The 11,119-nt window shown below is 43.1% G+C and overlaps 1 protein-coding gene across 1 annotated transcript; it reads left to right on the forward strand.

Moving 5' to 3' along the window:
* The first annotated feature begins 3,089 nt into the window (after positions 1 to 3,089).
* ythdf2 (YTH N(6)-methyladenosine RNA binding protein 2) lies at positions 3,090 to 10,895 on the forward strand. Its single transcript, XM_034575527.1, has 5 exons — positions 3,090 to 3,519; positions 4,746 to 4,825; positions 5,824 to 7,515; positions 9,046 to 9,111; positions 9,428 to 10,895. The coding sequence occupies exons 1-5, from the start codon at positions 3,471 to 3,473 to the stop codon at positions 9,449 to 9,451; spliced, it is 1,911 nt and encodes a 636-aa protein (XP_034431418.1). The 5' UTR covers positions 3,090 to 3,470; the 3' UTR covers positions 9,452 to 10,895.
* Positions 10,896 to 11,119: the final 224 nt, after the last annotated feature.

The following is an 11,119-nucleotide window of genomic DNA, read 5'->3' on the forward strand; positions in this document are numbered from 1 at the left end:
ATCGGGTTCCACATCGGTAGCATGGTGTTGTGGCTTCAGAATGCCAGGTATGGGAGTGAGATCAGACTCCGGCTTTAGTTTGTACACCCTTTCTGGCAACTGTACCCGGTGTGACTGGCTGAAGATGGCAGTGTTATTGGTGGCCGGTGAGGGGAACGTGGTCTTTAGACGTCTGATATTTGACATCTTCCTGGTCATATAGATTTACTCGCCCCCTGAAAATGCAGACGTAACAAAGTAGGTGGGAACACCTGCAGAGAGGGAGAAACCTGATACGGAGCTGGAGCGAAATCCAGAGCACGAAAAGCAAAGTGAAATGAGTCAAGGCAATAAAAGTGAAATGCAGATATGGCATGGAGAATGGTGATGGTGTTAAAGAAAATACAGATCCTCTTTTATTTCCTCTCATTTGATTTCTCCCTGTATATAGTCAGGAGCTATGATTTACTCTCCGGTGACATCATGGAGACCACAGCTATTTTTATTGGATGGTAAATGGCCAGCTCTTCTCCGGGCTATGCCACCTGTCCAATCCGCAGCAGTCAACAAGCCCCAGGGAGGGGGAAAAAATCAAGCACCCAAAACATTATTGAGAGTTGAAAGGCAGAATATGATACACGCATGCCGTGCTACTGTCCTGGGCGTGTTTCAGAAGTCAAGCGTCTTGTCGTGCTACTGGTTTGCTCCCCTCGTTTGCCTGAAACAGTCACACACATTGCCATCTGCTGCCATATCTTTTTTTCCCACAGCTTTTTTTGCGTTATTTTGCTTGTGAATTTTAGATTTTCTTCTGGGTTGGAGGGAAATCTCGAGATCCGTGTCCCGGGCCATTTGATGTGTGTGTGACTCCGAGGGTGGGGTTATTCCTGGCCCTGTGTCGTGTGCTCTAAGGTGCAATTCAGTCACATGCCATCTGACCAACCCTTTAGCCCTGAAAAATGATAAGTACAGTAGCTTGGGGGGGGTGAGGGTCATATAACCCCATGCACAGCCCTGCATTATGTCAACTCTGAGCAATAAACTAGGTACTTACAGCAAAGAATAACTGTGGATAATACAATGTGTTTGAGAGGACGGCGCTGATTAATCAACAATGGCATATGTGAAAGTTTTAAACATAGATAGATGTAAAATAAGTTATCAAAAAGCTACAAAGGAGAACCAGCATTGTTATCTGCTTACAGAAACGCATTAACCACTGTATACACTGTGTTTACATTGCATATAATATTTCTATTTACTTGTTTTTCTATTGCATGTTTCATAGGAGTGGGACAAAATATAGATGTGGCCGTATACGGTCGTCCTGACTCATGAGATACAAATATCGATATTTACTTATTTAGTTTAATACATATATAGAGTTTGGACTTTTGCCAGTTTATGGTTATTTCGCATTGGAATGATGGCACATGTGGACAAGTTCCAGTGTGTTTGTAAAGACTAAACCCAGATAAGACTTAATGCACTTGTTTCATCTCAGTTTGAAACGGACACCAGATTATGGTGAATAAATACACAAATCCTGAACTTACCTTCAGGGGCATTTTGTTCCCTTCTTCACTTAGACAGGTATTGTCATGTATCTGTAATGATTATCTCTCAATATATTTATTTTTGTAGAATCACTGTATCGTGATATTATTGTATTGTTTTACCCCATGTTAACTTATTAACAAAACAGGACTAATACAGGATTTTCTCTGATCTTATTGTGTCGTGTCTTGTCTTATCTCACAATGAAAATGGATGAGATAGAGTCTAATGTAGTCCATGTTGATCTTCTTAAAGCATGACTCACAGACTGAACCAGTATCACATATGGACACTTCTCATTAATGTCAAAGCAGTAGCACTTTATAAATGAACAGCCTGTAAACTGAGATGCAACAACTATAAAGGGATCTGCAGACAAAAAATGTCTTTCATCTGTATGTGAATACAATTTAGTGCGATTCACAGGAAGTGAAACAGAAAGTCAATAGTTCTGGATGGAGATGGGGGGTAATTACACACCACACAGGAGCTACACTGCTCATGACCTCACAGCGTCAGTCATCACAAATCATCACAGTGACGAGGAGTCCACCTTGTGGCAGGGGCAGGAATTTTCTCTTCTGTTCAAATCATCCCTGAAAAGGGCGATGCTGTTTTCTGTGAAACAAACCAAGTGTGTGATAAAGGCTCATTCTATTGAGATGGGTTTCTTTTTCACTTTACTGATCGTAACACGTATCTACTGAAGTAACATCTTTTACTTACTTGTACTTTCCACAATGTGTATATCCTACAAGAGGAGTTTGAAAAGTGCTTTATAAAAGTGATTTTTCCTCAACCCTCTTTCCTACTGTTATAGTTTTTCATTTTGGCCTGTTATAGCCTTAGCATGTAGCATGGCCTCTAGAGAACAAGTCAAAATTAATGAAATAGGATTTTATATCATATTGTTATTGTTATTGTTGTTGTTATTATTATTATTATTATAAGTTAATCCTTTATATGCTGCTATGGGTCCATATTACACTTAAGTACATCAGAAAAGATGATCCTTTATTAGTCCCACCATGAGGAAATTTGCAATATTAAAGCAGCAAAAGTTAAAAATAGGCATCAGTAAGTAATAATAAGTAGCACGCAATACTTAAGTGTCAGGATAATAACACTTAAGTGTAAGGTATATAAAAAATATAGCAGAATACACACATACGTATTGCATGCGACTTATTATTACTTAGTGGTGCCTATTTTGGACTCTTGTCTCAATGTGTTTATCCTACAAGGGGAGTTTGAAAATTAATTAAATAATGAATTATTATCATTATTACTTTTCCTCACCGCTCTTTCCCACTTTATAGTTTTGCCTTTTGACCTATGACAGCCTCAGCAGGTAGCTTGACCTCTAGAGTCTAAGTCAAAATGACTCAAAAAATGATTTCATCTCATATTATTATTATTATTATTATAAAATCTGCTGCTATGGGTCAATATTAGGCCGCGAGTGGATGCTGCGACTGGTACCTGGCTCCTCCGCGCCACACGGGGGCGCGCGTCCGCCGTGAATAAATGCCATCGTGGGTAGACGAGGCCGCCCAGCCATGTTGAGGAGTGTGTCAAGCAAACTGCAGCCCGCCATTGTGTAGACACCAGGCTCTGTGCAGAGAGAGGGGCGCTTGGCTGAAACTCTTCAATAGCGACACCATTTCTACGCCCTGCCGCTTTTATTTCGGAGTAAATAGAGTTATACAGGCGCCGGGGGGGGAAAGACATGTCCGCCAGCAGCCTTCTCCAGCAGGTAAAGAGAGGTGTTTTCTGAACATTGACGAGGGCCACATCTCCCAGCATCGCGGCGGCTAGCGGGGGATAGCTTAGCTCAGAGGCCTGACCACCTGCTAAAGGAACCGACTGCTGGGGAATACATCGCTTCAATCCATTTTTTTTCCCCTTCCTCTCTTCTCATAAATCAAACCTTCATGAATCACCTGGACCCAATCCAGAGACCGAAAGGCCAAGCGAATAAAGGTAAGCGCCGCGTTAGTGTGACAACGACCGACTGGAGGCGGAGTGAATGCGGATCTTTTTACGTTGCGGTGCGCTTTTGAAAAATGTTGCGTGCGCGGATGCGGTAGCTCTCGGGCTCCTAGCGACTTGACAAACGGGCCCGTGTGGGCGAGTTGTCGAGATGTTTTCAGCAACACACAACATGCAAAGGTGCGCGTCCTCTGCCTTTCACGCGCTGCTCCCAAGTTTCCTTTACATCCCCGAGATGTCATTTGTGAGCGCCCCGCTGTTAGCATTAGCTACCTCTTCGCTAGCTAGCAGCTTTAAATGGCAACATGACTCTCATCGACACTATCTTCCTGGTTGTGCCCGCTACCCTCTTCGTTGCGCGGACACGTGTGAGGGACACGCACATTAAGACCCCAGGGAGTGTAGGACATGTCCACGGTGTTGGGCTACAGGTGCCGTCCTAGCACGCTAGCCACTCGGCTAACGTTAGCCAGGTCCGTCATGTTGAAAGGGCTCTTGGCGCTCGTTAACATGGAGACACTGCGCACTGCGTGAAGCTAACCCCACAGCTAGCTTGCTAACGTTAGCTGGCTGCTAAAGTTAACCCAAAACGACACGTCTTCCGACCTGTTTTCCCTGTGTCCTGCCGGGCCTCGCACTTCCCCGGCACCACGCCACCCGGAGCCCGCTGTCTGATCATGCGAATTTGCCAACCTGTGTATTTCAGTCTCGCTCCTCCGCCTCCCGAGAGGCTCTCAAACAATCTCATGTCATCACACAAGTTGTGAAAACAAACCCAGGACCACTGACCCGTCTGAGTTCAGCATGCACTCATCCGCTCTCAGTCCATCTATAACACAGTGACCTATATTACATTCAATATATATATTGTTTCGTGTGTGTCTGCGAGTCTTTATTTAAAGTTTACACATAGTTTAAAACTGCCAGAAGCGTCAAAGCGTTCCCCCTTTTCATCATTGTTAAGTGTATGCAGTGTAATCTGAAGCTTATTGAGCAGTAATAATGTGTCATGCTCTGCTTAGTGTTTTTTCCTGTGAGACTCATAAATAATTGCAGAGAGTGTTTTTGTTATGCAACAAGCAGTGATGATGCTGATGTGATAGATACTTTATTCATCCCCAATAGGGGGAAATGAATGATCTCATGTAATGTATCTTAATGTGTAGCCTCACACAAACATGTGTTTTGTTAACAGCGGTGTTTGTTTTTCTTTTCAGTGCAAAACGGAGCTGTGACACAAAAGGATACTTTGAATGACGATGAGTTTGAGCCTTACCTGAATACTCAGGCCAGACAGGTAAGCTTGTACTGACTCACTGGTGCTGCTCTATTATCAATGACTGAAGAACCCTCAAGTTATGATTTATTTATTTTTTGTTCGTTTGTTTTGGGGTTAATCCCTTTTCATCTTTTCATTGATGTGTGACCAATGATTGTGGTGCAGTTGGAGGATAAAATCTGCAGGTTTAACCTGGATTTTAGGAGTTGACTTCCAATGTGAAGAGTATGAGATTGTATGCGTGTGTGTATACTTAATATTACAATTACTAAAGCTATACTTTGAAAATAACTAATGTAGAGTCAAGCAGTCCACAATAATGATGGTCAAATAGCTCAGGCCATTTATAAATACCTTGATTGATCCTGATGCCTGAATTTGCAGTTTGACTCAGAACATCAATAGTATTGACACTTAACAATCTACCTTAGATGAATAATGTGTTTGAGGATATGATTATCTTGAATCATTTGATTATCCAGGCTTTATATCATGGAGAACATATCATGGAAGAGATTTATTTCACTTTTCAGTAACAACTAGACAATGAGGCCTTATGTTTGTGTGCACTCTCATCCTTGTTTGCAAGGGTACAATACAAGAAGACCTTAAGAATTTGCGGCTGCATTAGGAGCATTTGTTTTTCTAATCTGTATTAACCGAGACACTGTGAGGAGGGCTATAGAGGAAAAGAATGGAGCATGTTTTTCCCTCCACTCAAAGGAATGTACTATCCTTTTGTCCAAGAGACTATAAATAAGCACAAAGTAGTTAAGTGTCATGAATTTACAGATAAGATGAGAGGAGGGAAATCAGGTATTTTTATAGTCCTATAGCTTGGTGAATATTTGGTAAATAATAGTCATAAAATAACTTATCTTGTTCTGACTTTTCGGATCTACAAAAACCAGGTATACTCATCAAACAGATGCTTATATTAAGTTATTGGTAATGGGTGTTGTTGCATGACACTTTTTTTTTTCTTGTCACTAAAACTTGGATGTTTTTCTATTCAGAGCAATGCCTATACGGCCATGTCGGACTCGTACATGCCCAGCTACTACAGCCCCTCCATAGGATTTTCCTACTCTCTAAACGAGGCAGCATGGTCCACCGGTGGGGACCCTCCTATGCCTTACCTGGCCTCCTATGGACAGCTGAGCAATGGGGAGCCCCACTACCTCCCGGACGCTATGTTTGGCCAGCCAGGCCCCTTGGGGAGCAACCCTTTCCTTGGTCAGCACGGTTTCAACTTCTTCCCCAGTGGTATCGACTTCTCGGCTTGGGGCAATAACAGCTCTCAGGGACAGTCGGCAACACCGCAGAGCTCTGGCTACAGCAGCAGCTATGCCTACGCTCCCAGCTCCCTTGGGGGGGCCATGATTGATGGACAGTCCCCATTTGCACCCGCTGCCAACGAGCCTCTCAACAAGGCACCTGGTATGAACAGCCTTGACCAGGGCATGGCGGGGCTCAAGATCAACAGTGCTGCTCCTGGTGGTAATGGGGACATGACTCCTAAGGTGGTTGGCTCTGGCTTGCCTGGTGGGGGACCCCTTGGCCCTGTATCATCTGTAGGACCTCCCAGCATGCCTCCTGTCTCAATTGCCCCTGCCAAGCCCGCTTCCTGGGCCGATATTGCCAGCAAGCCAGCCAAGCCTCAACCCAAGCTGAAAACCAAGGGTGGCATGGCTGGTGCCAATTTGCCTCCTCCGCCCATTAAACACAACATGGACATTGGCACTTGGGACAACAAGGGTACCATGCCTAAAGCTGCCACCCCTCAGCAGGTGCCCCCTGTTCCCAGCAACGGGCAGCCGCCAAATCAGGCTTCCCCGCAGCCCGGAGCTACTGCTGCAGGGAACCCACAAATGCCCCTGAGCAATGGACAGATGGTAGCACCTGTTTCCCAGATGGGGCAGCATCAGCTTCCACCCACTGGGCAGCAAGGTATGGCCTCAATGCCCCAGCCTCCCCTCTCCCAGGGTCCTCCTCCAAGCCAACAGCAGCAACCATCTCAGCCCACTCGTTGGGTCCCTCCACGGAACAGGGCCAATGGTTTTGGGGATGCTGGTGGGAATGGAACAGGCCAGTCGCCTCCCACCTCTTCTGGTGTGGGTGTTCTTCCTGGGATTCCCTCTGAGCCTCACCCGGTCTTAGAGAAGTTGCGTATGGTCAACAATTATAACCCCAAGGACTTTGACTGGAACCCCAAACAGGGCCGGGTGTTTATCATCAAGAGCTACTCCGAGGATGACATCCACCGCTCCATCAAGTACAACATCTGGTGCAGCACGGAGCATGGCAACAAGAGGCTCGACACGGCCTACCGTTCGTTGGGGGCCAAGGGGCCACTTTATCTTCTTTTCAGTGTCAATGGGAGCGGTCACTTCTGTGGCGTAGCAGAGATGCGCTCACCCGTGGACTACAACACGTCTGCTGGCGTGTGGTCACAGGACAAGTGGAAGGGTCGTTTCGATGTGCGCTGGATCTTTGTTAAGGACGTTCCCAACAGTCAGCTGAGGCACATTCGACTGGAGAACAACGAAAACAAGCCAGTGACCAACTCTCGGGACACACAGGAGGTACCACTGGATAAGGCCAGGCAGGTGCTAAAGATCATCGCTGGATATAAACACACCACTTCCATCTTCGATGACTTTTCTCACTACGAGAAGCGTCAGGAGGAGGAAGAGTGTGTGAAAAAGGTAACATAGTTACTGTTGAATAAAGTGATGAAAGAAAGAAATCAAAAAGGTGCCCATTTTACCTTGTGTTGTATATGAAGCCTGTATATTTGACAGCAAGTAAGCTGATCAACATTGCTTTGTACGTAACAAAGCAAAAGAGGAACTAAAGGGTTTATAGCTGAATTGAGATCTTTGTCAGAATTTAAATTGAATTTATTTTCTCTTGTTTTGATGTTAACTATCTCTTATGTGTAACCCTCCACGTAAAGATAACACGCACAGAAGAATGAACACCATAATTCTTTTACTTGGTGATGTTTACAGAGCTGATATTATGATATGGTAAAACTGAGTGGATTACATGACAACATATTCATATCAGACATTTCTGTTGCTATTTACACATTTCTAACATGTACACAGTTTAGCAGCCTTGTGACGGTATGTGAAATGTTTTTTTTATTTGAATCTCGCACATTTTTTCATTGGGTGGAAACCGGTTATATTAAGCAGCATCAGCATAAGGAACAAAAATGGAGGAAATGTGTAGATGTTGTGGATCATAAAATGAATGATCAATTATTTGAACACGGTGCTGTTAAATACTTGGATTTTTATGTCTTGCACAGCTGTATCTCGCATTTGTAACACACATGCCTTACTAATGATGCCAAGACAAAACACAATTGTTTTGAATCCTTCCTGAACACAGCTGCTTATTAAATTCTAGTGAATCGTTATATTTTGCTGTTCGATAGAGAGAGGCTTGTTTCATTCTGTGCATATAAGTAATTCTGCTCAAGTGTGATGTGATTTTCAGTTGGTTCATATAAATAACTGTTTTTGTAGTTGGATTTTCATATTTACGTCACTGTATACTTGCAGTATGTTTAGAGGGGAGATTACTCGATAAAGCCACAAGTATTAATGAGCAAAGTTACATGAGCTTGAGAAACCAGTAAGTTGGTCAGAGTCCTCTATTGAAATGCATCGTCTATATTCCAGAGCTTGTTGAGAACAGTGGCTTTATCTGCTGCCTGCTTTCTCATATTTTACAGCAAGTAAGATATTTGCACAGATACAATTTACCGAATTGACATTTTATGTATGATTTTGATCATTTTACAGTTGTGTTCTCCTGAAGTATTCATTTAAGAAATATTAATGCTGTGATGTAAAAAGCCCATCTGATCAACAGCGGTGTAACTGACTTTATGAAGTGATGGCTGCAGTAGATGACCCATCATTTGTGAAACTTTAAAGTAGACATCTTTTTTTTTTTAGTTGCCCAGAACTATCATTATCTCAAGTTATACTATGCTGCAATGCAAGTTTGGTTTTAGATTTGTGACAAGTTGTCTGTGTGACGCCTGCAGGCAGAGTTGTAATCTATATTTTATCCTTTGACAAAGCTGCGTTAGCATCAACGTCATGATCAGACTCTGAAAATCCTCTGCTGTTCCAACATCAGATTTTTAAGAATTGTGATTGTGGTTTGAATGTGAAATAGTTCCAGTTACGCTCAGCTTTCACTCCTCTGTGTGACAGGTGGAGGTCCAAGGCAACGAGCCATATCCCAGCAACCCAAGCAACAGGACTCATTACAGGATTCAGGTAACTTGCTTCCTCTGTCACCATATACACAAGCTATATGTACGTAGTTATTTCAATACCTGGTGACTGAAGTGCTTTGAACTGTTTGAAATAATCATAAATCAAGTTTCTATATGTTGTGTCATAGCTATGTCATAGTCCTTAATAATTGGGCAAGAGTTGGCTGTTGCATAATAAATAAAATGGAAGATGGTGTTGTGCACATTTGGCTTCGTGAAAGAATGAAAGTTTTGGGAATCTGTGTCAGCTACACTTTGAAAATACAAATCTTGAATGTTCTCGTGTGTAATCTTCCATCTTTTTGTTTGTTTTCCAGGAGCGCCAAGGACGAGTCAAGTAACAGTCAGTGCTTTGGTCAAAGACTGCAATGCCCCCCCCTCCTAAAGCCCTGTCCACCCCATTACATCATCACATTCAGATCTCTTTAAGAAATTCTAATAGGGGTGAAGAATTAACCAAGGACAAAAAAACTAAATGAAGACTTTCTTGATTTCTTTTGACTTTGAAGACTTACTTCGAACTTGTAGTAAAAACAAAAGGAAACGATTATTCATAGGACTACAACTAAATGCATAGCATCCTTAGGTGAAATCTGTTTTGCCCTGCCCCATTCCACAACATATCCTTCCCCCCCCTGTATGCTGCTTCTTCCCCTTTTTTTTCCTTTTTTAAAATGAAAGGATCCTCTGTTTTTATGGTCCAAGAGCAAGTCTTTAAATCTCTCTCAAACACACAAATCCAATAGAAATTTGTAGTGTTGGCTTATGATAGTGTCCCGTAGTCAGGAATGGGCAGTTTGTCTCATTGTTTTGTTTATTTTTTTGTAAACCCCCCCCCCCCCCCATGTCTTCTGAGGATGCTCAACTCTTCAACCAGGACCCAGCGGAGTTTTCTCTTCAGTGGATTTTCATCGTTAGCGGGCGACAAACTACGCTCACTCCAGAGTCTGTTTCACACATGCTGGCCATGTTTTTGGTTTGAGAGGACTGCAGATGTAAAAGGACGGCCCTCTTGTTTTGTTTTTCGCATGTGTTGGGCAGAGTGTGTGGGGAAGGTAGGGTCTGGAGGATCTGGAGAGGAAGAGTAGGGAAAGGGGCTCGAGAGTGTGAAAGCAGAAGAAATGTTAAGTTGATGAGCCTTGCTCGCTGTATAATTTAAATCTATCTAAAAAGTAAAAAAAGGGGGGCCCCTCTGTTGACAGTCTTCATTGGACTTTATTTACCCTCTTTTTCTTTCTCTTGGACAAGTAAATTCATCGTCGCTATGGGCTGCTTTCTTGTTTGTTTTTTCTCCTTCCCCCTGTTTTCTAAAGACAATGATGCGAGTGGCCTTGCCCCCGCTCTTTCTATTAATCAGTTCAAAAGTAATAAATGTGGTATATTCAGCAGAACTGGTGTGCATTCCCCTTGTTTGACTCTGTAAAGCAGTTATGTCTGTGCATCCTTTCCATCTGTTCTTTTCCCCTGATGGGTATATGAATGACTGTTTTTATTTCTCTGCTAACCTTCATACTCAACCCCACCCCCCCGCCCATCTCTGACTCCCAATTTTCAACTCGTGAGGAATGTTTCTTTTCCTCTCTACTTTCCAAACCCACCTCGTCCTCCACACTCCTCATCTTCGTGTCTCCGACTGCTCAGCCAACCATACATAACTATAATATCACAAGCAGCTTCCACCATTTTCAGAATGTCATTGTTGGTGAGTAAAAAAAGAAAAAACGCAAGGTCCTCTTTCAGAACTACTGGCTTTTATTTGTGGCATAATAAAGATGCTCCACAAAGTCATGTGTGGCCTTTCCTCATCATTAGCTGTGTTATTTTGTTTTTTCAGTCACGAGGGTGGCCTGTTCTATTTGAATACTTGTGTTGTATTAATTTCCTGCACAGCATGATGTACTAAAATAGTAGACAATGTTTATCATGCTGTATTCAATTTATTTTGTGGCAGTACACAGCTGCCTTGTGGCCATCTTGAGTTTGTCTACGGGACTGTATAAGGTGTATTT

Source organism: Hippoglossus hippoglossus, chromosome 22 (genome assembly GCF_009819705.1).
Source record: "Hippoglossus hippoglossus isolate fHipHip1 chromosome 22, fHipHip1.pri, whole genome shotgun sequence".
In the NCBI taxonomy this organism is placed as follows: domain Eukaryota; kingdom Metazoa; phylum Chordata; class Actinopteri; order Pleuronectiformes; family Pleuronectidae; genus Hippoglossus; species Hippoglossus hippoglossus.

What these genes read in the sequence shown, in the direction of transcription:
- ythdf2 (XM_034575527.1), top strand. Translation starts at nt 3,471, where the DNA reads ATGAATCACCTGGACCCAATCCAGAGACCGAAAGGCCAAGCGAATAAA. An exon ending in TGAATACTCAGGCCAGACAG is followed by an intron (nt 4,826 to 5,823) that starts GTAAGCTTGTAC and finishes TTTTCTATTCAG; the next exon opens with AGCAATGCCTATACGGCCAT. An exon ending in GGACTCATTACAGGATTCAG is followed by an intron (nt 9,112 to 9,427) that starts GTAACTTGCTTC and finishes TTTGTTTTCCAG; the next exon opens with GAGCGCCAAGGACGAGTCAA.